At 41.4% G+C, this 27,644-nt stretch overlaps 1 protein-coding gene across 9 annotated transcripts in view; it reads right to left on the bottom strand.

Annotated features, from left to right (window-relative positions):
• Window positions 1-27,644, bottom strand: part of Robo1 (roundabout guidance receptor 1) — a 997,918-nt gene that overhangs the window by 32,909 nt on the left and 937,365 nt on the right. For 7 of the 9 annotated variants that reach the window (XM_029470374.1, XM_029470376.1, XM_029470373.1 and 4 more), the window contains 8 exons: window positions 23,309-23,506; window positions 19,373-19,399; window positions 17,943-17,985; window positions 11,048-11,202; window positions 8,392-8,727; window positions 6,351-6,458; window positions 3,567-3,711; window positions 228-476 (listed from right to left, as the gene is read on the bottom strand). In XM_029470374.1, coding sequence (XP_029326234.1) covers window positions 228-476; window positions 3,567-3,711; window positions 6,351-6,458; window positions 8,392-8,727; window positions 11,048-11,202; window positions 17,943-17,985; window positions 19,373-19,399; window positions 23,309-23,506 — 1,261 coding nt within the window. The remainder of the gene's footprint in view (window positions 1-227; window positions 477-3,566; window positions 3,712-6,350; window positions 6,459-8,391; window positions 8,728-11,047; window positions 11,203-17,942; window positions 17,986-19,372; window positions 19,400-23,308; window positions 23,507-27,644) is intronic. The other 2 variants (XM_021185624.2, XM_021185625.2) reach the window with 2 other exon arrangements.

Below are 27,644 nucleotides of genomic sequence, written 5' to 3'. Positions count from 1 at the left end.
TATATCATAAGTGGTCGAATGTTTGGGTCCACGTTATTTTCTGGTTACTAGTTCACGGGTTTCGAGAGTCAACAGTATTAGTTGGTAAGGTCCACTATCTGTATGGGCTAGTAACCCAAGAAATGGTTCACGTGACTCTAAAATTGTTTCCTGGCACAAGGCCCAAACAACTATCTCTGAGGAGGAGAAATCGTGATTGGCCACCAAAGCAGCCAATGAGAACATACCTCCTGTCTGGTGGGTGGGGCATGTGCCCGAGGTCCTCCGGACAATCCTGTAACATGGGCTGGAGCTCTTCCTGGGGAGAAGGGGTGAGAGTGGCCGTGGATTGGTGGCTGTAGGACACAGCAGCTGGAGAAGAAGCTGCCCCCCGGACAGGGGGAGTGGGGCCTCTTTCATCTTCCTCTTCCTCTAATTCATCCTGTTGCAAATACATCCGCGCAGGTGGCACAGGACAGGGCATTTCTTGATCATAGCTATGACAGATGACAAAAACGTGCAGTAAATGGTTTGTATTAGAAAGTGAGGGGTTTGGAACCGATCTGCTTTTTAGAGCTGTTCTGGGTCTTACTAAAGAATTACTGTTGGAAGTTATCAGAGCACACAACAGCATCGTATAGAGGCTGGGGGAGGGGGGTGTCTCATGGTGGGAAATAGCTTCGCAGAGCTGTTTTAGTGCATCTTCAATGCATTTGTGGGATTCTAGCTCTGACACTCCACAGGACCTTTGGAAAAAGATGGGAAATGAACTGCAAAGGGCCCAAAGTCATATCCTGAGCTAGGAGAAATCCTTTTAAAGGGACATACACTGGAACTCTGCCGATTCAGATCAGCTCCACCCAGGCATCTTCTGATACCGAAAGACGAGTGGTTTCTTTAGTTGAATCTGAGACTGGTTGGTTGGGACGGTGAATGTAAAACACAATGGCCTTGAAAATCAGATGCCTATTTCTTCAGATACAAAGCTGCAGACAGGGAAGGCAAGCTCTTTCTTCTCTTGCCCTAGGGCATCTTCATTTATGACAACGATTGATTAGAATGTACAAATTAGGTACTTCCTTTTCCTACTCCCTCTCCCTTCATTTTTCCTCCTTCGATTTCAGAGAGACAATGGGTTTTGCTTTGTAGACCAGGTTGGCCTCAGTTTAACAATCTGGCCCCAGCTTTCTGACTGCTGGGATTACAGGCATGGACCACCAGAGCTGCCTGTGTGAGCTCTTTCCTTTATTTATATTCTACCACCTGCTTTGAGTTCCTCCATCAGAGGAGCTGATGTTCAAATACTATGCTTGTTTGTTTATTCTTTTATTTTTTAATTCCAATAAGTTATCCTTTGACCCTCTTGTCTATGTTTCCTTTATTCTCAAGAAGCACAGTAATGTGTTTTCATATCTACGCTAGGAGTCTTAGAGAGTATTCTTAGTGTTTTATTTCTTCAGCATCAAACCCCTCCCCAGCTCTTCCCTACCCTCTGTGTGAACACTCTTCAGTCTAGTCCCTTGCTCGTGTCTGCTGTATGTGCCGCTGTGTTAGCCTTTCTAGTCACCTCTCTGCTTCTCATATCTCCTTTTCCCCTGTGCCTTTGAGTGGCTCCAAATTTATCGTACACCTCTCACAGATCATTCATTGACTCCAAAGCAATAAATGGACCTTTAATTGCTTAAACAATAAAAGAATAAAAATGCCAAGGCAAGAAGCTGGAGTCTCTGCAAGATCTGGCTTTCATCTGCCTTCCCAGTTTCCTCGCAGCCCCACCCATGTGTTTCCTGTTAAGCTCTCCGGGGGTCCCCATTTCTGTGTGGTCCAAGTGTCCGTAAACCCCATGTTCTTTATTCAGAACCTTCTCATGTGTCAAGGTTAAAAACAATTGCCACTTGATCAGGAAGCCTTCGTTCGCCCCATTCAGAGTCATCCTCTTTGGGGTGTCACTGTGGTGCCTGAAGGCTTGGCTTTGCTTTTTCTTTGTTCATATTAACTTCAGTGTGTGTGTATATGTGTGTGTGTGTGCTAAGCAGCAACAACTTTATCAAAATAGCTGGGACAACAAACTTTAGAAAAAAAAAAAACCAACAGCTGTACGGATCTTCGCTACTTGCACATTCTGTGCCTGTAAATTTACTGACTCAGTAAAATTTATAAGCAACCACAAACTCGGTCTTGGTGACATTTTCATGGTCATTCCCACATCCGCAAAGGTCAAAAGCTAGCCACCTGCCATGCATGTTGCCAGCTGAGGTTAAAAATAAATAAAATAAACAGACCTACTTAACAACTAGGAGTTTACGTTTATGCATTCAGCAATCATCTTTCTATCAAATACTCATAGTTCTAAGCTTCTTTCTTAATTCTTTTCTTTTCTGGTGATCTTCCTGTTTATTGTGACACGCACAGGAAGTGCTGAAGGACCACTAAACTAAGGAAGGCAGCGATGTGCCTTATGCCCCTTTGAGGTGAACGTGTTCAGACATGATCTAGTGCTGCTGGCTGTGAGTTCCACAATAGGGCAGAAGAACAGATGTTCACTAAGGTATTTTGAACAAAACACCCATTAAGAAAGGGCATGCGCTGACAACCATCACTGAGGTGGAGGCTCTTAGGAACTCCTTGAGACTTCCCTCTAGGCATTCATATGCAGTAACTGAGCATCATCAGCATCACAGCTATGGATAAGGAGAGAGAGTTGCTTATAAGCGTTTTCTGTATAGATTGATGCAATTGTTTTAGAAAAACTTAACAGGCGATGAGGACATCCTAACACTCCCAGGCATGGCTTAATGGAAGGGATGTGCTCTGAGAAATTCATTGTGAGAGAACTTTGTCATTTCGTGGGCAGCCCAGAGAACACTGTCACAAACCTGGATGGCATTGTCCACTCTCTCTGCTGTCAAGGCAGTTATTATACTTGAAGTAACAGATAAAAGAAACACAGTGCCAAGTATTTGAGTTTTCAGACACAAAGAAGATATGAAAGGCACAAGGAAAACACTATGGGATAGGGCTTTTCAGTTGTTCCATTATAATCTTATAGAATTCACATCACATAATACAACACTGACATTAGTGGATCTATGAATGTATTTAAAATATCATGAAATCATGTATACACGATTCTGTGCTTGAATTTAGATGTATATAACACTTTTATTTTTTGATAATCCCATGTGCTGGGATTAAAGACATGCACCACCACACCCAGCTATTATACACACTATTTTTAATATGTGTATACATGTGTACACATACTTGAATAATTAGGTACATCCGTGCACATGTGCATGTATAATGTGTGCATGAAAGAGGCTTTCTAAGACATAATTCATATCTGAGACAGCCCTAGGGAGAGCTTGCATAAAAATGTGTATATATATACTATGTGTACCTAATTTTCAGGTTCTAAGGAAGTGTCCTTATCCTTAATTCATATTTCAGATTTCCCTGAGGAGGTCTGCTAAGACCTGCTGTTTGATTTAGAGACTGGTGTTTGTGAACCCAAGAGATCAGTCTTCTTTGGGCAATTTGGGCGAACCCTGACTTGTCTGCACCTCTTACTGTGGCAATGCCCTTACCTTTCATCTACGGACATGTTGTATTCTTCGCTGTTGCTATGTGGGGGAGGATGCGCCGGAGGAGGGGGCAGCAAGTCTGCCCAGTTCATACCACCCTGCTTGGGTGCCTTTGGCGTCCGTGCCCCTTTCTTGTGGCCTTGACTTCCTAGAAAAGAAATAAAATACAATGTCTTTTGTTTCTGACGTTTACCTTTTATTTTCCATTATTTAAGAGTTTAATATCTTCTGCTACTATCCTATAATTCATATGCACATGTGTGTGTGTATGCTCATGCTTTTTTTCATTAGACAGGAGTTGATACAAGGGAAAAGGCCAAATACTACCAAGTTCAATGCCAAGTGCATAGCCCAGGATGAAACATAAGCTTCAATGAATTTTACAAGTCGTATCATTAATAGTGATCTTCCTACAGCAATTAATTGCATTATGGATTATCATCTGAAACAAATGAGCTGTGGACATATTTTCTGGAGTGCCTTTCTAATATTTAATTGCTGAATCCTACAATACAATGCGATACAGATACGATCTATTAGTAGTCTACTGTTGCATTAAATCACTGAATATATATAATTTGTACTTGTCCATTGGAATGTTTTAGGCACAATGAAATTTCTCATTTTCTTGGGGAAGAGAGGTGGGGTGAGGAAATTGCTAGAAGAACTAATATATTTAATGACAAAGGAAGGAGAAACTGCATTAAAAATAATGGGAAGACATATTTTAACCCGTTTATATAAAATTATGGCATATAATAATAAAAAGGATGACATTCCTGAACATTTTTTAGTGCTATGGAGTAGCCCAATTATTCAATTACTATGGTGTTTTTTATTTTAGAACTGACTCATCCTTTAAACATTGGTAGCTGGCATGTATACTAATTTCTAGAGAGTTTTAAGTCAAAAGATATTGTGTAATTAAACACTCCTACCTAACATATTTCAGGTCCATATGTACATTATGAACACAGAGTCTGTAATTGTTTTTTTCTCATATGAGCCCCCAATATCCCAGAATTGCTTTAATGTTTCTTTATGACTCTGAAACAAGTACCATGGGAGATGAAGCAGGCTTTAGCTTATTCAATGAGCCTTTAAAATGTTTTTAAGTCACTTGGGACTTCTCCGTCACAGGAACTGTTTGTCATACCAGTTGTTCTCAGGCTGGACTGCTATTGCATCAAACTGGATGGAAGGGCAAGTCGGCTGCTAACAATAAACGTTGACTGTCAGTCCCAGCATCTCCATGCTCTCTCACATCCTCAGTCACCTGTACTAGGAGGACTATGGGGCATGGGGCGTGAAGGGAAAATTGACCTTCGTCTTCCTCTCCCTTTCCTCATGTACATCTTCCCCAAGAACAGCATCTGTCCCGTGATGCTGGACACTGCAGCCCCCTCCTGAATTTCACTCCTGTGTTTTGCTTTCTGCCACCGGGCATCAGATGTCACGTGTTTTTAGCATCCTTTTACCATTCATGGAATAACCAGTGATAACACAAGTATCAAGATCAGGCATCTCCAGTGAGGGATGTAGATGACAATGGGGAATCAATCACCTAAGCTTTTCTCTACAAGCAGCTAAGAGTTCAAAGACAAAATGACTTGTCATAATCAAATACTTAAATACTGGTGATGACCCCCCCAAAAAAATACACACGTAAAATTTTGTTCAAAACACGAAATTTCCTTACTTTGAAGAAAAGGGAAAAGAGAGTATTTAGTACAATCTGAAAAAATAAAATCTATAGTGGTAAAGAGTCATCTCTAAGTCCCTGTTATTCATATAAGAACCTTTGAAGTACAGGCTAGGGAATGCCACACCATCATGCCTCTGTTAAGGGAAGAGAGGTAACTGCAGATGTGAGCATCATTAGAGAAGAGGGCAGAGCTCACTGGCACAAAGACCCTAGCAACAACTCCTGCAGTTGCCAGGAGGCTCTGTTCTTCCCTGTTCTGGAGAAACATGCTCCACTTAAGATCAATGGCTCGGTTCTCATTGTGGTGTGACTTGCCACATGTTAGTTCTAATAATCAACTGCCTTTAATTACGAAAACAGGACTTAACTACCAGCAAACCCCCATCTGCAGCGCCTATCAGGAAAACAGCTGGCAGACAGCTGCAGCTGCACACCGACCCACAGGGAAGGGAGCCTCACTGTGGCTTCTGAGGCAGGCCAGGATGATACTGGGAGGAAACTTTATAAGTTTTCCAGCAAGAACTGGGAGACCTTGGAGAGAATGTGGACTAAGGATTCTGCCTTCCCTCAACCCCAGATTACCGATCCTCAGGCTTTCTTCTCCTTGAGAGCACTAAGTGGTAACATAACAAATTTATCACATATGTACTGTTTGGGGCTGTGTTTTGACTAAGGGAAGGAAACGAAGTTTAACTGCCTTGGAAAAGTATTTTGTACTTTTGACTTTGCTAAATCTCAGTATCAAAGAAGGAAACAGAATCCTTGATATTTGAAGCCAAGTAGGAGAGGAAGTAGTTTATTGGGTGGGTGGTGCATCAGACTGCAGACCAGACCTGTGTCTGGGACTCCTATGATACAAGGTGATGATTCAGGTCACTTTGGTACACAGCTGATTAGCACTCTGCTCATCACCGCGCCCCTCTCCCCCTTTAAATTGGATATTTTCTTTATTTAGATTTCAAGAATTATCCCCTTTACCAGCCCCCCCCACACCCCATCCTGGAAACCCCCTATCTCATCCTCCCTCCATCATCTCTTTTCAAGAGAAAAGGTTGACACTTTCCTGTGTGTTTTTTACTTACCAGATGTACTACTGCCCCGATCTGAGCTGTTATAAGATCCTCCTGTGTTCTGGTCATAGGACTGGTTGTATGGGATGGTTGGAGGGATTGTGTCATTTGCCCGATAATCTAGATATTCCAGATAGGGGAAAAAAAAAGTTTATTTCCTCACAGTTATTTCATGTGTGTTTGGTCTACATTTCTGAGTAACAGAAGAAAAGCAGCTGGATTATCTACTCGCCTGGTTTCTTCTTGTTTTTTTCTTTTCAGGATAATATGACAGAGAAAAGCATCTAGCTGAAGTACATAGACACACAGACACATGTATGTATTTTTAAATATAGTAAAAGGGACTATAGGCACAGCTTCATACTAGTACTTGTCTGACATGCATTAGGATTCGATTCAGTTGAATGTCTGGTACAGTAGAATTCTAGTAAAATCTCTCTCTCTCTCTCTCTCTCTCTCTCTCTCTCTCTCTCTCTCTCTCTCTCCTCACCCCCCCCCACTCCCCGCCCCTGTCCAGAGTAGAGGTAGGTTTATCCTCTCTTTGCTTAAGCATTTGGGCTTTGCTTTACAGCCTAGATTCAAATGGTAACATACTTAGTCCATTAGCTACCATATAACACCACCTATATACTAAGAGAACTGAAACTTGTCAACAACATTGTATCTATTAAAAATATGTCCCCAATAAGAACACACAGTATCTTGATCTGCCCCAGAGATGTTTCTACTAACTTGAGCAGAGGGGAAAATGCAAAAGAAAAGATGGGCAAGGGCACACAGGCAGCACTAATCTGTCAGTCCATTTGCATTGCAGTGTCTTTATTATTTATATTTCCACATACTCAATGTGCTTCCAAGCAGTAAAAATGAGCAGAGATTCTCAACTCTTTGTATATTGGACTTCCAGACCTTTCCACAGCTCAGAGTGAAAGCATGCAAAGTGGCCAAATAAGGTGATGGGAGTTTTGACCCATCACAGTGAAGCCATAATTATAGACACTCCCTTATCCTTCTGTGTCAGTCTTTGTCCTGAACTTATGCAGGAGTCTTAATGAATTTCATTAAATTGGGTTATTATATCAATCAACTGCTTCTTTAAGTTTGGGAAAAGGTTAGATGACTTTATTATGAAATTAAAACATATAGCATAGATTTAATCAAATGAAAGGCTTAGATTACCATTTGGAAATCTGGCATTGTATCGTCTCAAGGAAACAAATCCTGTCTCTAATTACTTACGGTAAAACGTGTCTTTGACCCGTGTACTCACACAACATTGCCCTATCTATTCAAATTAGAGCAATCTTGCTTTTCCTAGAGGTATAACTTTGCAAATCATGTTATTGCAGCAGTAGCCTGGAGAACTGCAAAGGAATCAAATACCTATCTCTTTCAACCCACCCATTACAATCCAGAGACATTCCCCTCAGGCCATACAATACCATTCTGCTGCTCCGAGTTAATATTAAACTCAATTTATTTTAGGTTCTATACTGACAGACTTCAATCAGTTTAACCACAGAAATTTAGGTCCCGGCATTATACATTATAGCAGTCATAGGAACCACACGAGGTGATACAAGAAATTGAACCACTTCTCCAGTTCAAGTTTAATTTAATTATTTTTCTTCGGTTTGATATAAAAATGCCATTCGTCTATAGGACCATGTAGAAGCAATTATCTTCCATCCTCAAGTGGAAAGGATGGAATCGTCTATTTATTGAGAATGTGCGGTATTGTGATAGCTGTACATCTGCCTTATGAATAAAAGATTGCACGTCCTGGACAATCCTTCACCTACTATTGAATTTAAATTAATCTCAAAACCATTTGAAAATATTTATATATTATTATAAAATCAATTTTCCATGGTCATTGTTGTGCTAATTAACTCTTTGACACGGGAAATCTTGAAGCCCAAAGAAACAAGAATCATTTCAGTAATCAAAGGAAGGATTTGACTTGGCTGTCACAGACCAGTTTTCCTAGTAAGTGTTGCGGGGTCAGGGGGATCAGACAGGAAGGGGCGGGAACAAATGCAGAACGAGTCACCTTTGTTCAGTTTGTTTTGCTCCATGATGTTATACTGAATTGGTGCCACTTCCGGTTTCTGCTGTCCTGGAGGCTTCCAGTGCTTCTCGCTGGCGTCCCCTGGGCCATTATTCATATTGTTGCTGAGGTTCGCCTGGATGAGTTGAGTGGTGGCATAGGGAGTGGGCTGCCCTGATGGATTGACAAAACGCCCGTCCTTCAGATTTGGGCTATTGAAGGTTTTCATCTCATTGATTTTGTTACTAAGGTCCACATCACCATAAACAGTTGACTCAGGGAGCATCAGATTTGTTTGTTTGTTATCCAGTTGGTTGTTATAATTGGCTATACAATCAGCTACGTGCAACGGAGAGGAAAAGGAAAAGGTCATTCTGCATGGTTATTCGTCTTCAATGGTTTCCTAAGCTTGCTGAGTTATAATGAAATCGGTCTATCAAGGACAAGTGGGCCTAAGATTTACAGAACGGATGAACTATTCACACGGGCTTTCAAAGGGAACCAAAATTTAAGGAGGTAAAAATATTCATAAATCTTTAGGTAGGAACCAAATAATTTTCGACCTCTGTCGGCATTATTTACGATCCCGTTTGAAAAAGCCTTTCTCAACTCCATCAAAAAGAATTCCAGTACAACAAAATACATGCAGATCTGTATGTATATCTTATATACTTATTTCATACAAATGGGAGACCTTCATATTTCCTGGTCTCAGGTTACAGAACTTATTGTAGCTACTAGTTAGAGCTATTGAAGCAATAGAACTAAGCGAGTAAATTCAGGAGTCAGACCAGAGGTAAATACAGCTTCTAACTATATATCAATGACTTGAGATGTCAATGTTTTATAAAATGTGTCTACTCAGAACTCAGAGAATGGGGAAAAGTAACAGTAAGCAAGGCTCAGGGGGATTTTATTGGTTCATCACTTGGTCATACAGGATAACCATTATCAGAGAACGATGCTACACAGCTATTGTTCACGATTTCATAATGACACCCCACAGAGTCTAAACTGATAATGATGGTGACAAAAATGAATCTCGGTGACTAGGGCTATTTAATCAAATAAGGACAGAAATAATATCTGATATTTCTAATATCTCTTTCCCAGGCTAATTCTACCTTCATCGAGATAATTAAGAACCAAATAACATACACATAGATGTTTTTAAAGTTCAGAGTGTTAAAACAGCAGGAAGAACTAAAGTTATTATTTTAAGTGAAAAAGATTTTAAATTGAAAAGTTACTAGAGGAATAACATTGTTTTATTCATGTTACTCAAAAGCGGCACGCACACTAGCAGGTTTCTTAAAGATGCAGCTTTCAAAGGGACATTTTTTAAAGTGATAAATTAACATGCTTGCTACTTACAAGGAAACCAAGAGCACAATTTTAAGAACTTGCAATTTACCTATCCTCATGAATTCAACTGCTTTGCCCTTCTGTTATACACCACGGACCACAGCTATTCAGTTCATGTGGCCTGTAGTAACTCCATCTTTAATTTCTAGGCATTAGGCTCTGCTCAATAGCGAGTAAGAGAAACAACAAAAAGCAATGTAGTGTTCAAAACCTCATCTTGCTTTGGCAATCTTTCCAGATGAGTTTTATGAAGTAGGTTGCTTCTAACCTTGGCCCCCTTCTACCCTATATTGGCAATGTAGCAGCCACTGGTCATAGCTGACGATAAAGAACTTCAGATGTGGCTAGTAGGCATCAAGTCGAATTATAAAAGCCACCATTGGCTCTCTTATTGGACAGTGTAGCTCTGAACGGCACTTCACAGGGCTGCCAGCATTTACGCTTTCCTGTGGGTGTCAGCACTGTCTTTTATTGGGGCTTGTGGGGGCTCTCAGTCTGGACGGAGCATGGAGCTCACGGGACATGGACTTGTCACGTGGATAAGTAACATTTGCCATCAGTGACTGAGGCCTAGGATTATTTTTATGGGTGGACATAGCGATGGCTTTCTGATTTCTTCTCACATTATAACATATTCATCTACAGCCCACCTTCTCTGTGTCCCTTCCTTAGGCCCATGCACCTTTCTCCCTCCATGGTCACATCTTTCGTTTGCTTGTTTGTTTTTACCATTATTTTAGTTTCAAAGCTTGGTTTGATTTCTTAGGAAGAGTTTCTAACTTTCCTTCTTTACCCTGTAGATTCCACATCCCAATCTGACAGTTTAGGTGAAGTTTATACAAGACGCAATAAAAGTAGGCAGATATTTCAGCTGTGTGCTTATGTGTGTATACACCGTGAGCACCTCTGTGGCCTTAGGATTTGTTTTTCTATTGTGAATTCTGATCTAAAAGTTTCGTTCATTCTCATCAAAAAGCTTTGTTATTACTGTAGGTGATTATCAGTGTGGTTGCCACTAAAAAATCTGTTTTGTTTTGTTTTGTTTTGAAATCAAATTAGAATTAAAAATACTATGATTTTTTTTCATAATTTTATCTTCCATGATTCTAGAATTTGTATATTCTGTTCAGGGATGGAGAAGATATTTGAGCAGGCTCGTTAGTAACATATTTATGATTTCCTAAGATTGTTAACCAGTTTCTTCCTCATTCAGGACAGACACATGACTTTCTCTGGCTAACTCTTGGTAAGGCTGATGATGCGTTTTTGGGCTCTAGCCGTGCGTGTCCCTAACCTGGGCGACTGTAGGTTGTCAGGTTGCTGTCGCTGTTGCCATTGCCGGCTGTGCAGCAGTTGATGGAGCAGTCATTGTGGTTGTTGCCTGTGTTGGGCCACGTGTCTGCCAGCCATGGCTGCGTGGCAGGTTCACTAATGTTGAGGAGTCCCGGCCTAAAGGGAAACAATACAGAAAAGGAATGGAAAACAATTCTTATTTGGAATTCCAGCAAGCGTTTCATTTGACTAATCTCACCATAATCTGCAGAGCTATCCTGAATGATACTAGGACGCATTTTATTCTACGACAGGCAATTGTAATCTAATATTCTAGGAAGTACTTCTGTGGACAGATCCATTGATTCGTAGAGCTGTGTTTCAGAGTTCAAATCTTTACTGGCTGCACTTTTTTTTTTTTTGCCATGGTGTTTAGAAAACAAACAGAGTCTGAACTATTCAGCGTCATTTTGAATCTTGTAAGGTAGGACTACCCGCCTGACTTCATTTTTGATCCACTAAAATTGCTTCATTATAAAACAGAACATGCATATTTACGACACAAATAGATCCTTGTCATAAAGCATACTTCCATATTTTTCTTCAAAGCCATATTGCTTTCAGAGAGAGCTCTATGGCATCTTGTTGAGTAGAGAGAATCAGTACGCTCTTCGGTAAGCTTTTCAGCTCATGGGGATAATATAAAAATGTCCTGCATAGTGGAAAGCTAATGAATAAAATTTGACGATACAAAGATGTTGCCTGTAGTGGGTTTGGCCTAATGCATTTGAGGTATAGAATAGTAAACTCTTTAAGTCAGGGTAGATGATAGAGTAATTTATCTAAATTGACAAAATTGATGGACTGGACGTTATAAGTGTATTATCATACCTTATAATTTGCATAATTGTTATAATTGTTGTCAATTTATATCTGAGAGAAAAGAGCCTTTTTAATTGGGATAAAACAGGGGGGAAATGTAGTGATTTGAGCCTAATGCTGCCTGTATTATGATGTTAATTTTGGTCCCCAAAACTGCATACAGGAGTGTCTTCACATAGGTACTGAGGAATCCTGCCCCGAGTTGGTTCTGATTGGTAAATTAAAATGCCAGCAGTCAATGGCTGAGCAAGGCAGACAGAGGCCGGTCTTTTAGGATTCCCAGGTTTGGGACAGAGAGGAAAGAGGAAGAAGGAGATCCACCATGCCAGGAGAAATAGAAGGAGAGGAGATGCCATGCCTGAGAAGAGTGGAAGTCAGGGGAGGCATAGACGGCATGTAGGAGCCAGGAGAGTGTGGCCCAGAGGCTGCCCAACTGGGTCCAGGGCAGCCAAGGTGGAACACAGAATATAGAAAGTGATAGCTCGGGATTATCGGCAAAAGGTAGATTAACTAGGTGGACATTAGGAAGTGGCACAGCTATTGCATTGATTAAGGCATATCAAAATATAAAGGGTGTGTGTGTGTGTGTATGTGTGTGTGTGACTTTCATTTGGGAACATAAAACATTGGAGTGGGTAGCAAAAACCACCCACTGCCAGAATTAATAACTTTTACACCAGTTGACTAAAAGAAATATTAGTGTCTCTCCTTCCCTCCAAAACTAATGCTAAGCTACTTTCTCTTTGTGGAGGCAGAGTGCATATGCAGTAATGAATGGGTGCCCTAGACAGCTGGTGCCAGGGAATCAAACTTAAGTCCGCATGCTTTTTGAACGCCACTCGGTAACTCAGCAGAGAGGAAGGGCATGAGATGAGCTTTGCAACCCACAAGAGAACAGACGGGCACCACAGACTATTCCACCATTCTGTTTTCATCGCTAAAGCACAGCAGACACACTTCTCACTTAGCTGGGGACTATATATTTACTCAGTTTAAATGAGTATTTACTCCTTGTTTATAATATGGGAGGCGCTGTCTGTGTTCTTTAAAGGTAGTCACACAATGTAATCATTGCAGTTTGATGGGTCCAGGCTGCTACCATCCATATTTTACAGGAGAGGAAAGCGGGACATGGGAGGGAGGTTGGGGAACTAGTGTGCACAGAGAGCAGCAGAGCTGAGAGTCACACGTGAGCAATGGCCCTGGTGTTATAAACACACACAGAGATCTGTGGGAGTCCCTTGATGTTCCCAAACACTCTGTAACGGGAACAAGGAAGAAGACGTCCTATAGTCTCAATAAAGCTGTAAAAACCGGGCTGTTTAATTATTAAAGATGTTGATAAAAGCACACTTTGGAGAGCAATGTTACTGTATTAGCTATGGCATGGATGTCTGGGGTCTGAAATGGATGTTAGTGGTGGAAAATATGCACCGAGTCATCTTTATCTTTCCTATTTTATTTCCCCCCCCCCGAATGTAAACCTGGAGTGTTATCACTGTTGAAGTTATTAATAAAACTTCTGTATTTGGCACTGAAGAGACACTACGGCATGCATGAAGTATATAAGTCAAGTGGAAAATTCCCAGACTGGCTTGAAAAAGGGACAAACCATGTTTTCATGCTATTGATTCCCTCCGTAAACACTGGAAACGTGTTTACAGCGAGCGCTCAGATAGCATCGGAAGCTTAAAGCTTCTCATATAGATGGGTGATTTCCAGCAGAAAGGAAGACCGGCAGTCCCACCTCCAGCTTCTGTTTAGACTTGAAGGTGGAATGAAAAGCATTCTCGAGGAGAAGATAAAACAGGACTCTTGCCCCACATCGAAGCTGAAAGTGCCAGGTGTGTATGGCAGAGGTCTTGGTAGAAGGCAAGGGTAGGCACAGGTACTGTTAAGGGGGTCAACTGTCACCTGCAACTAACGACTCTGAGGGCTATGTTTATCCATTTAAATGTATTGAACTCATGTGTAAGTTTAGCTGCTCGACCGAAGCAAAGCATATAGCGGCTCCTGGCTTAAGCATGTTAAAAATAATTTTGCATGATTGCATATATTAAGAGGATTCATTTGAGTCAGGACAAACANACAAAACAACAAAGAACCCAAATGTGCTCCAAAGATTACATGTGAATTGCGTTCAGCTCGGTGCCTTCCGTCTCTCACTTCAAGAACACTTATTTGAATTGATAAACCACACCAGGAATACCACAGAGTCTAGGAACTGTGGAAAAAAATTTTTGCAGAATCCCAGCAGTGAAAGCTGCCAGCCTATCGGCTGTGTCCTGTCTCCACAGACTGGGTGAGCGAGTTTCATCTAAGCATCTAAGAGTTGCCAAGGTTTTTAAGAGAAGCAAGATGTGGGCTTTATCCACTTCTGTCTGTTCGCCCTTGCCAAGAAATGTGGTATTGGCACATTGACCAGGCTAAAGCTGACCTTCGCACACCCTCCCTCAGGTTTCCCTCGTTTTTTCCTGGTTCATGTTGTGGTTTGGAATTTAAGTAGGTTTTCTTGGAAGAGGCAACTGGAATGTTTGAGGCATGAGGAGCCAATGGGTAAGAACAGCCATTTAATATCACTGCGCTCCGTCTGGATTACCACACACTTTGCCCTTTGCATGTCAGGAGCAGGATCTGGGTCTAACCACAGGCTCGTTCTTCCTTAAGGGAGAACTAAATTTACAATGCGAGCGAGGAACTCTAACTCTTTTTTTAAACATAGCCTCTTCTTTTATGAAACGGAAAAAAAACCTTTCAAACAACAAACCTTTAAAACAATCAAAAACAAAATGGGGGCTCGGGCATTCATTCATCTGTCAAGTCATTTATCCTTCTCAGAGAATGTCAGTGACAGCGTTGAAGTATAGTCACTGAATTTTTCTGATGTCATCCAATTAATCAGCGTGATGACATAATAAAAGTGCATTTATTGGGCTGGGAAGAGTAACCAGTCAGTAAGGTGTTGCGTAAGCTTGAAGATCCAGGTTCGATGCCCAGAGTCCACGTAAAAAGCTGGGTGTGGACACTTGCTATCCCAGGTCTGGGGAGCTGGAGACAGGGAAGCTCTCAGGGACCCCCTGGCCAGCCAGCCTAGCCTCAAATGGTGAGCTTCAGGCGTGCGGTTACTTGTGCACCACCCGTGAATGCTGGGAGCACAGCTTGTATCCTCTAAAGCAGCTACAACTTAGGGACACTTGGTCTTTCTCTTTCTTTCTGTCTGTCTGTCTGTCTGCCTTGCCTGCCTTTCTTTCTTTCTTTCTTTCTTTCTTTCTTTCTTTCTTTCTTTCTTTCTTTCTTTCTTTCTTACTTTCTTACTTTCTTACTTTCTTTCTTTCTTTCTTTCTTTCTTTCTTTCTTTCTTTCTTTCTTTCTTTCAGACAGCTGATTTATTTCATGCTTAATTCAGATAATTCTATGGTACGTATTTCATTGGGAACAATCAAAAGCAAGAATAAAGGGATGGCAAGATGGCCAAGGGATGGTTAAGTAGAAAGCCATCTTTAGACTAATCTTACATATACTACACAATGTCATGATCCAGCATGCACAGCAGACAATGTAATATGGGGCTAGATAACATGGCAATCTAAGATTCTGTGGGGTTGATATATTGCCCTTGGATCCTACTGATACCAGTTTCTTCAAGACTGCAGACATGACTAACACACATCCTAAAGAGCATTCTTGCTTAAATGGGCAGAGAAGTGGCCAGAGTAGTTTCAATGAAACTAGATTAAGTTGGGGAAGCCCGTGTTTTCTTCCAGAAGAGGTGGGGGGAATCTAGAGTTAGCAGACAAATTACACTAGGGAGAAGAAAAGGGCAAGAGATGCTCCATGGATGCAGGGTGTGAAAGCACCTGGCATGAAGGTTTTGGTTGCGGTATCATTGACCTAGTAACGTGCTAGGTCTGTTAGGATCCAGAGTCTGAGAAAGAACCTGGGAGCTGAAGGGATGAACAGGGAGGACTCAGCAGTGACATCTGGTATGGTATGCTTTCTCTGCTCCATCAATACACAAACACACACATACACATCCACACACCCGTGCATTCACAGGCACGGACACACACACACACACACACACACACACACACACCACACAGCCGTTCCATGGCTAGAAATGACGTTCTCTTCCCAATGAACCACTTTCTGTATTCTATTTTCCTTTCTCCCCCGCCATCATTAGCAAAAGTTATGACAATAAAGTAGACTTTTAAAAGCATCCATGGTCTTTATCACATCTTGTGCTTCTCACTCTACTGTGAAATCCATAGTGGTGATGTTATGTAGTGGCTGCTACACAGAATTTTATTCTAGCTAATGAATCAATGTTTAAAACTGTGTAAAACATAAAACAAGACAAAGCAACCACTGGTCATCCCGAGCTTCAACTCTAAAACCTTTGTTAACTGTGACTTCTCCAACACTCCCCAGCCTCTCGAGCCTTTCGCCATTTCACTGATGAAAACGATGATTTCTGGTGAGTACTGGACAAAAATCCACTTCATTCTAGGCATCTGCTTCTAAATGTAGACAGTTATGTCTTCACTGCTAGTGGACTTTAAGTAGAGAGTTTGGGGACTTTGCAATTCTTCATTTACAACAGAACCACTTACTGCTACTTACGAATTTCTACCCTTGTTTCCCCGGTGGTACTTTTGTTTCCATAGGTTGCAAAGTGCTTTAGCTAAGAAATGGGGGCTTATATTTTATTTTTACGCATGTGCATGTGAGCTTGTGCATGCATGTTCGTGCACAGAGGCTACTGCCAAGAAAACGGAAGCCTACAGCTTAAGTATATACACAAAAGGTGCTGGCTAAGTCACCAGGCATTCCAGATTTCCCTAAGAGGAAATGTTTTGATGCCAGAGGCTCCTGTGTGAATGCCGGGGCTGTGACTTACATGGAATTCCTCAGAACACAAAAATATGCTGTGGTTTGATGGGTGAATCTAGTGGATTTTTTTTTTTCAGACTTCTTAGCTTTGGCAGTGATTTGGAGGCTGGCTTTGTTTCACAGGTATGAAAACAAGAAGTTAATAGTATCCAGGAATGAAGAGATTAGAGCCTACTGCAAAGCCCTGGCTAGACGCAGGCAACCTGCTTCTTTCAAATCACTCTTTGTTATACAGCAAGTTCAGTAATGTTCCTATCTGCTGCTCCTTAGATTCAGGAATCACACCATATTCTAGTAGTTAAACACATTATTCATCTCTACACTCAAAGGCAAGTTAAACAAATTTGAATTATAAAATAGTGTGTGTTAGATGGGTTTTTTTTTTAATTTCTTTTTTTTTCTTTTTTTTAAATCATCTTAATATTACTGGATTTTTTCGGGGGGTGGGATAGGTGGGGGTGGTGGTGAAAAAAAGATCACCTTATTGTGGAAAATCCTTAAGCCTGTGATTTATCCTCTGCCTTGGCCCCTTTCAGCTTTCTGCCACCTCGATTTGTGATTTCTCTGTGAATACATTACAACTCACTGAATAATAATCACTAAAAAAACATAAATGTGGGATTGAGGTTCCTTTTAATTAGAGGTGAAAAAAAAATCTCTTTGTTAACAAGCTACCTAGATTTCTTCCTCCAAATGCACTTTGTCTCCAGATGTAGATGTGAATTATGCTAAGTTCCCGCGGAGAACAAACATCACCCACAAGTTCCGAGCAACTGCCACGTTCAGCAGGTTTTCAAGGGAACACCTTTCCTTGATAGTGTCTGTTAACCAGCTATATTTCTTAATCTTCCTAAGTGCCAAGGCTTAATCACTTTAACTCCTTTTCATCAGCAGCTAAATCAGCACGCCTGCTTTTCTTGGGTAAACTGCTCCCTCTCGTGGTCAAGAACTGAGATGCAGCCACTCATACCATAACTGCAAAAATTCCTTGGTTAACAGCTGAAGGGAGAGATCACTTCAAAGTAGGTGAACCAATTCAACATGGAAGTTTAACCTTTTAACAAAGGAAGCAATGTCAAAGACCCCCCGCCCCAAAAAAGGAATACCCATTTGGATCTAAAAACAAGCAAGATAATTACCTCCCTCCACTGCTGACGGCTTCGCCTCCTCTTTGATAAGTTACTAGAATATTATGAAAAAAAAAGAGAGAGAAAGAGAACAATTAATAGACATGCTTATATAGCAGGAGCCATTAAACTCATGAACATCTTTCTAAATGTCATTCAATTTCCCTTCCTATCTAGAGGCTTTATAAAAACCACTGCAAGATGTCACAGATTTTTGCTCTACGAATATGATAGAAGATGATTTTTAGAATAACCACACATCATTTTTAATTTCTCAGTGTCTCTCAATATGATTGCAAGGAGCAAAATTAAAAACTCCAGGACACTGTGACTAAGCACAACTCATTCTGATGTGCACCTGTAAGGATTTGTTCAGACTTTTTCCACAAGATTAGACTGTTCTATGATTTCTGTATGTATAACTTTAAATTTTCAGGGAAAGAGACATGGCTAGATTGTCTTCCCAGACGAAAGCACAGACACATGCGCAAATAAACCCTCTTTGCACACACAAAGACTTATGCCAAGTTGTGACAACTAACATGACCTGTTTTCTACGTGGCTTACAATTTTATACGTGGCTTTTGAAAACCCTCGGGTATTGTGTTTCTATCAGATATTATATCTCCATCACACATGAATGAAAAAAAAATCTTAATTTTCATTTTTGCCAGAACAAAAAAACCGAATTATAAATAGTTAGGCAAGGAGTTAAGAAGATTAGCTTTCCTGTAAATACAGACACATTTTCTAAGAAGAAATGTGTTTTTAAAAGCTGCCAACTTTCTGAGACTTAGAAAAACTCTAAACTGGAAGTCTGCTCGGGAGAGATAACTGTGTCCAGGGATCCCAGGAACTGGATTAAGACCGAGGACACATAACTAAGGGACATCTTTGACTGCAGGTGATGGGAGAGGAGCGTCCATTCTGAAAGACACGGAATGGGAACAAGATGAAGACTCTGACTTGTTGGAAATTAGGTTTCATGTCTCACGTGGTATGGCGATTTTGGGGGTACCTCAGAGAATACTAATTCTATGGACAGAGAGTTACAAAGGACAGAAACTGTTCTGCTGCTGGAAAACGTGGAGGTTTGAGTCAAGGGGAGACCGATGATTAGCGCATTCAATCATGCCGGGAGGTGAGGGGGAATGTGGTAGAAAAGGTGTGTTTGTTTAATAGAGACCCATGCACACACAGGACTAAGATGCAATGTGGCATGCAGAATATGGGCCTGCATTCAGTAGGTGAAAAAGCAGCACCAACCATGTCTAGTTCAAATGCATGCCCGGCGGGAGTGAAGGAGATTGGGTATTCTACTACGTGAGAGTGAGTCCTTTCCCCGAGTTCCAGCTCAGAACGAACTGGAACCAGCCACACAGCAGCACACCACACATGCCAAACTAACACACGAAAGGAAGAGGTTAAGTGCATACAGATACCTGTTGGCGTGAAGGTAAAGGACGGGACTGAAAAATCAAAACAAAATATAAACTAGTTATTAAGCTGACGAGAGAAGGGGAACATATCACATTAGTATAAATCAAGCAGACAGCTGAACATAAAACAAATGTAAATAACCAAGCCGGTAGGTCTGACACGCTGATATATGAACAGCACCAATCTGAAGCCTTACCAAAAAAAAAAAAAATGAAGCTTGTCTCTACAGGTACCATTCTGAAGTGTCTGACATTCTCACACTCTCAGGAGGGGGACTGTCTGGGTTAGCCCGTGGATGACCTTGCATTTAGTAACCTAGAGTCTGCCCACAGCCTTAGTGCAAACAGGGATCCTCTGCTATTAATCATTTCTAAACACTGGGTGATGGATTCTTAAACAAGTATTATCAGGGTTGTGCTGGAACCTTATCTAGACATCTAAAAGTAAATGCTTATTAAGTGGAATAATAGCGGCGGGAGGTGAAGTGTGCTCCTTACTGGAAGGGAGAGAGGGAGGGGAGGGAAAGGAGAGATAGAGAGAGACAGACAGACAGAGAGACAGAGAGACACACACAGAGAGAAAAACACACACACAGGACACAAAGAGAGACAGAGAGACACATAGAGAGAGAGAGACAGAGACACACAGAGACACACAGAGAAACAGATAGAATATGATTATCATAAAAACTAAACAGCTTTATTGCGTGGTATACCCAGCACCACAGAAACAAATGAACATGTTTGCTTGTTTTTGTTATCATCATAAAATTTGTGAATGGATCGGGACAGTTGTAGAGCTAAAACGCCAATTTCTTTGCCATACTTTGCATGCAAAAGCTTTTTCTAAGAGTAGAGAGAACTTTTTTTTTAATATAACGACATCCTAGAAGCTGAACAAAAGAACAATAACACCCTCTGAGAACCTTCACTCCCTCCACAGTTATAAATCTTAATCTAATCAATAATGCCCGAAATTGAACTGCAGACCTCAAAAGTAGCTGTCTGGCCTTCCCCCTCCCCCACTCCCACACCTCTCCTCACTGGGTGTGGGCCAGCAACACGGAGCAATTTCCATGTCATTTAATAGAGGGAGGAGACTGAATGATTTTCCAGTCTCTACCCTTCAATTTAAAGGTAATGCAGCCCTAATAAAGGACACAGGAAAACTCCATGCCTTCCTTTCAGATTAAAGTTTGCCTTCAACAAATCTTTAGGGCAAAGAAAACTGGAGGGCTGATTATTTATCATGCATGAAAAACAATGAAGTATATATTTTCATCCATAACTGCAGTAGGAAATTGCTGATAGGATCGGAGCTTTAGTGGGAACACGTTGGGGGCATCTTGGCTTCTTTCCATATCCAATTTTTGGACTAACAGCAACAGAGCCCTCAGCGCACACTCAGCTTATCCATGGGCCTTTGCATGTAGCCCAGCAGGCCCACCTTAAGAATTCTATTGTGTTTATCCCCCCCCCCCATCTTTAAAAGTTAATATAATTTAGCAACGTAACAAACACCTCTCATAGTTAAAGTGCTCTTAGAACATACAAAGAAGACGTGCATATGAAACTCAATCTGTTCAAGGAAGCATGGAGCCCCTGGACATTAATTTGTGATTACAAGGACAGGGGGAAGTAGAAGACAGGTCCTTCTGCTCACCCTAATTTGTGAAGATAAAGGACAAATGAAGGAAGGCCAGTACTAAATGGAACTGTTACCCACTGAAACCCAACCTCATCCTCAAACCCTCTAAGACCCCACCTAACACTCTGTATGCTCACTGATGTTAATGATCAGAGTGGAGGGGTGTACACAGATACTCAGAATTCCTGCACGTCACACATCCCGGGAGATGCAGTGAGACCAAACCAAAACTCCTCATCTCACGGGCAGCCAATGTCACACTCAGGCTTGACTTGGTATAGGCAAATGTGTGCCTTGCGCCAATCTCTTTAAAAATATGCCTTATCTTCTTTTATTAAAATCTCTGGCATTATTTTTGGGGAAGGGGCATAGGCTATTTAAGATAACACAGTATACTTTTAAAAAGTATGCATAGAGAAAGAATTACAAAGGCAAAAAAGAATTGTCAAAGCGAGGACAGCAGAATCAAGGGCTTATTAAATTACATTTGTCATTATGTTTCACGATTGCGGTCTCAACAGCAGCTTCTCATTGAAAAGACAATGGTATTAGTTGGATAGATCTGGGGCGGGGGGTTGGGAGGGACATAGGTGTTTTACTGGCATGCTCAAAGGACATTAGTGAAGGAAAAGAATGTTTTCAGAGCGAGGAGAGTTTTGTGTCTCTAGCTCTCAAGACAACAGAGGGGGTTTAGCCTGCTACAATTACATAGCAAGGCACTTCGCTGAAGTAGGAAATGCTGGAGTTCAGAACTGGATGCTCACCCAGTCAAGGTGTTGATGGAGGTCCTTCGAACAGAAAATACAAGGAACTCCAAGTTTAAGTGTTACTCACACTTCCTAACTCAAATCAGATTTCAAAGACAGACTGCAAGGGCACCCTCCTCCTTCCCCAGTCGCCCGCCCCCAAGAGCTTCTCCTCTACACAGATCTGAAGTCAAGGGGTTCATATGGTCAACACGCGGCTGTTACCATTCCACATACACAAGGTGCCACACTGTCTTCAAGGTGGCCCTAAGCACTTTGTTGTTTCACAGGCAGGGACAAAGACAGAATGCATGTCTGGAAAACAAAACATCCTGGTCACAACGCCTAGCCTAGGGACATTTACACATGGAGAGGGGGCTGCTGAGCCGTTCAGGGATTTCTTTGCACAGGATTGAGGACAATCTGGCTCAGGTCTTTTGTCAGGCTCGCTTATGAGCCAGAGTCCCGGAGCCCTTTCTAACTGCGTTGAGAGGGATTTGAGTTCCACTTTGCAGGGATAGGACTGGCTTGAACTCACAATTACTCAGTGCCAGCACTTTGCCAGGACACGTAGAAAGTGTTTGCCTAGGAAACACATGTGCAATTAGAAAGGAGGTAATGGTTGGTCAGGGGACATCCTTATTATCAGGCTTCACAAAATCAGCCTTGCGGAGATATAAATCTCTTATATCAGGGTGATGCATGGCCCCTATAACTAAACTGAATCATGTTACCATTCAAACCATGATAGTTTTTGAGAACCAAAAGAAAGCATTATAATCAATAAGTAGAGAAAAGGGGGGTTGTCCACTAAACACTGACTTATAGTTGATCTATTTACAGCCCGGAGTTAATGAATCCATGGGAGTAGAGAGGCAGCAAGAACCAATTCAGAAAATAAAAATTAAACATCAGCCGTCTCCAAGAACTGAGGGTCTTATGAGCCTCTCAGCCTACGTAGCTCCTCCTCAAAGTTTGGGTTTATAGCAAGCAAACAGTGCATTCTAAACCTGTGTAGACATTTTAACAAGAATCATTAGTTAAATGTATATAAATATTCAAGTCTACATTAAATCCATGAATGATAAACAAACCTCTTCAATTTCCTACCTCAAGCACCCCGGACAGCCATCATACTTAAGGGTGGTTATTATACATAAATAAATGACAGTAACTGCTCGTCCAAAGGAACCAAACTAAAGCAAAATAAAAGCCTAATTAATAAAAACTAATCCTGAATTTAAAGCCCGTATTTCTAATTCCTATGACGGGTGATTTCAAATTTCCCGCAAGAATGTAAGATAAAATATCTATCTGCCTGAAAGAGTTTCGGCAAAGTCTAGACCTTGAACAAAACCTAGGCAGTGGGTTCTGAGGCTGACAAATTCGATTTGCCGTCCTGCAACCCAGGCAAGTTCCTATGTGGACAGTGGAGCAACAACAGCACTGCTGAGAACATTCATTTACTAACGCCATTTAATGGAGGCTGTGTGGCATAAAGAGCATGTTATCCGTTTAAGATAAAAGGTTTTATGGCTGGCACACCTTTCCGGATACCCGCATACGTGCTGGTGAGCCCGTTTCTCTTCTTGCGGTGTCTGTAAAGCCAGATGCTGAAGACCATCAGGATAATCCAACAGGCTGCCCCGATGCCTGCAATGAACGCCGGTTGCCTCACCACGTCGGAGATCTGCTGAGCAAGGCTGACTTGGTCCTCGGGAGACACGGGGTTTCCGTGAGAATCTGAAAGGCCATTTCCTAATTAATAAGTGTCAAAAAAAACCTCAACACGACAATACTATCTGTGTATACAGTAAAAATGACTCTTGTTTTATCTTCTTAACTATTGGGACAATCATTCCTGTTTTACCTCAGCCACCGCAGGGAAGTTCGCGAGATTTTTTCAAGAAAAAAAAAAATGGTATTTTCCCTTCATTTTTAATTCAAAAGAAGTAAGTCAGACTTTTAGACACATAAAGACAAAGGCACACTGTCTTTTTATTATAGAAGACTATGTGTGAGTGTTTAGAGTGGGTTTCATAGGACAAAACTAACTAGCGATACCAATGCATCCCTAAAATATGGAGTAATTTAATGTGTTCCTATTCAACCCACAAGGGGTGCTGAGTGAGTAAATATAGAAAAAAAATCCTTTCTCACACTTCTATAGAAACTCACAAATATTTACTCCAAAAATGGTAAATATGGGTCAGGCATAGTGATATATAGCTTTAGTCTCAGTACGCACTCGACAGAGGCAGGTGAATTTCTATGAGACTGAGCCCAGCCCAGCCAGTTACATAATGAGACTCTGTCTTAAAAAATGATGTGTGTGGCAGAGACTTGAGTGGTAGGGGGCTAGAACTGAAATTTTACTTTCTCTGTAAGTAGATATTGAAAAGAAAAAAGCACACCCGTTCACTTCCTGCAACTCTTTTTCAGGATCCCAAACTGTTTTAGTAACATATTATTTGAACCAATATTCAGAAGGAAGTATAAGACTGGAGGCCACTTAAAACTCTGTCAAAAATTAGCATCGCAAGAACTGTGAATAATCTTTCTCTTAAAATAATAATGATGGTCAGCATTAGATATAAGAAAAGAATATTAAATATGAAAAAGGATCATCAAGTGTTATGAATAGCCCAAAAGACTCATAGTTTCTGTTAAGACAGTTTGATTCAAAAATTAAAAATTGATAAAATATATGGATCATAAAATTTACTTATCTCACATTTGTCGTAAGCCTAACAGAAGAGTCTCTGAAGCCTGCGGTTCTCAGGTCAGGTCCCACAGAGCATCCGTAAGTCACTTGCAGGAAACTGAGGCTGTTGCTCTACCCTCAAGGAGGCCCACTTTGTTGACCCTGACTGATGCCCAACTTGACCCAGCCCAATAAGCCTACTCCCCACTAGTGGCCGTGGTTTTAATGCTCTTTCCCCGCACTAGCCATTTTATTATGGTTGGTGCACTCTCAGTATTATTAAATCATTGGGCAGAAAGAAAATTCCCAAACTGTGTAGTTATATGTTGGTTTGGATCTATTTCCCCTTTTATGGATTAATCTTGTTATTTGATACATACAGTATATTGTGGTGACTCTCTCCCTACCCTAGTTTATCTCCTTCCCACTCCATCATTGTTACCATTGCCTTTTTCAGACTCACATCTTATGGTGTTGTTTTGTGACCCATTGAACTTAACCAAGGCCTTCTTTATGACCAGTGGATTGGAACTACCCCATGGAGTCCGGCCCAGACATCACTGGGCACACAGTAAAGGGACTGACTACTCCCTCTTGTCCTAACCCTATTAGCAGCAAACTGAGCAGCAGTGAGCAGCTGAGCACACTGACGCCTCTTTCTCTGTTGTGAGGAAGTCAAATCCACCTTCTAGAAACCATTCAGCTTTTTAATCCCAGCACATGGGAGGCAGAGGCACGTGGATTTTTGAGTTCGAGGCCAGCCTGGTCTACAAAGTGAGTTTCAGGACAGCCAGGGCTATACAGAGAAACCCTGTCTCAAAAAACCAAAAAAAAAAAAAAAAAAAAAAAAAACCAACCAACCAACCAAACAAACAAACAAAAGAATGAGTGTGTGGTGTCTACGTACATACATTTGTGTGCAAACATAAATGTGTGTGTGTGCACGTGTGTGTGGATGTCTATGCATACACATACAGAGGCCAGAATTCATCACTGCACGTCTTTTTCAACTGCTTTCACCTTAGTTTTTGAGAGAGAGTTGTTAGCGGAATACAGAGCTCAGTGAGTGACAGACTCGGCTTTTCCCTGCCTTGCCAGTGCTGGGATTTGGGAAGTGAACCACCATTCGCGGGTACCAGGGATTTACATGGGTTCTAGGGATTCCACTTTGGAGCCTCACATTGGCGCTGCAAGCACAAAGCCATCTGTTATCTCCCAGTCTTTAGGATGGTCAATCCGATTAGATGTGCATCTCAAACTCTTGTGTCTTTATGACCTGGTTTGTATGGGACATAACGGTTTAACCTACTTCACCGACTATACTTGCCCTGTATGGATTGTGCACATGTATGGTAGCGACAGATTCTTAGAGAGCAACACTATAGAATCCATTGCTGATTCTTCCCTGATCAATTAAAGGCCCTGCGGGAAACCTCCGAGTACTACCAAAGACACCACTCCTCTCTCTCTCTTCACACCTTTAGAATAAATTAGTTTCTCCTACTGTCCACTGACACATGTCTGTACCCACTTTCTTGCAGACCTGTGTGTAATATCTTCTGTTAAATCACATCTTTGGTTTCACTGCCTCCTTTACGTCTCCCTGGAGACACACATGCCCCACCCTCATTCATCCTGGTCCAAGGTGTCCTAGAGAGGGGCTATGTAGGCAGGATGCATAAAAGCTTCAGGGTATATGTCAGACTAAGTTCTCTGTGACAGCGACATCAGGGCATGGGCTAGATGCTTAGGCATATAACTGTCCACAACCAGATGGTTGGAGCCCTGCCCAGGTTTACAGTCACTCCATAGAAAGAGGACTCGATCCCAAACCGGAGACTTACAGAATTTCTGCTAATACAATCTGCTCTGCAAATAGCGGGATTTAACAGTTCTGAAGCATATTTTTTTCCTGGAAAAATAATTGACACAACCAATTCTTAACTTGAATATTGCTTTTGGATTATTAAATAATACTGACCCTTCACGAGAGAATAGGTAGGAAACATAAGTAGCTTTCAGTGTGGACTGAGACTGCCTTAGGAATACGGCACTTCTCTCTGAGTGCAATGTCTAAGTTCCTCTTCATGCTGTGTGTGTGTGTGTGTGTGTGTGTGCATGTGCGCACATGCATGCGCGCATGTGTCCATGTGTTCATTTGTGTGTCCATGTGTCCATGTGTGTGCATGTGCTCATTTGTGTGTATATGTGTGTGTGTGCATGTTCATGTGTGTGTGCATTTATGCATGTGTTTGTGTGTATGTATATGTACATGTGTGTCCTATGTGTCTATGTGTTTGTGTGTCCATGTGCCTGTGTGTGTGTGCATGTATGTTACATGCACCCTTTCCTTGAAAAAAAACTCCTAATTTCATCCTACAGAAGGCCAAAACTGAAAAACTCCATCTTCACAAGCAGTCACCTGCTTTCAACTGCTTGTTGACTGAAAGTTTCATTTCATGTCTCAGACCCTTTTATCTCTGGATGGCCTAAGACCATTTGAGCCTCTCAACATCCACCAGGCAGACCTATTCTTTTCGTTCTTAATTCATCCTTTGTATCTATGAGGTTTATAGATTTCATGGCTGTTTGTGCAAGGTTAAATTGGGTAGCTTTAGATGCTATAGAAGCGGGCATGGGAGGTTCCAAGGCAAGTCACCAGACAGGCTTAACAGAGGAAAGTGTAGTGTGACTAATGAATTAAAATGGCCGCTTGGTATCTCAGGCTTTCTCTCATTGCAGCTGAGGCTATCTGCAAATATGGGAAACTGGAACCCATTTATAATCCCAAGAAAACCAATTTGACTCTTAAATATAGTTTGATATAAATCTTAATAAAGTTACTCATAGTCTCTTTTGCCAGTTCATCTTCCAAAATGATAGGACGAAAGGGCAGTGTGCTATAAAAGCCAACAAAGCCAGCAGGATCATGGCAATGGAACTTATAATGTTAAAAAAATAGATCCTGCCATTGCCCAAGTGGATAAATACACATGGATCAACTTATATTTGTTCCGGCATGTGTTATAACATGGTAACAGATGCATTAGGCATTATTTTTTCAGCTCCCTGTACTCTGCTTGAAATAAACCGAGAAGCTATTTTGGTCCAAAAGGATATGCATGCAATAATTTCTTTCAAAGTTGCTATGCGGAAGAGATAAGTTAAAAATGATTA

Source organism: Mus caroli, chromosome 16 (assembly GCF_900094665.2).
Source record: "Mus caroli chromosome 16, CAROLI_EIJ_v1.1, whole genome shotgun sequence".
NCBI lineage: Eukaryota > Metazoa > Chordata > Mammalia > Rodentia > Muridae > Mus > Mus caroli.
Note: the sequence above shows the minus strand (reverse complement) of the source record. Positions and strands in the feature narration are given on the sequence as shown.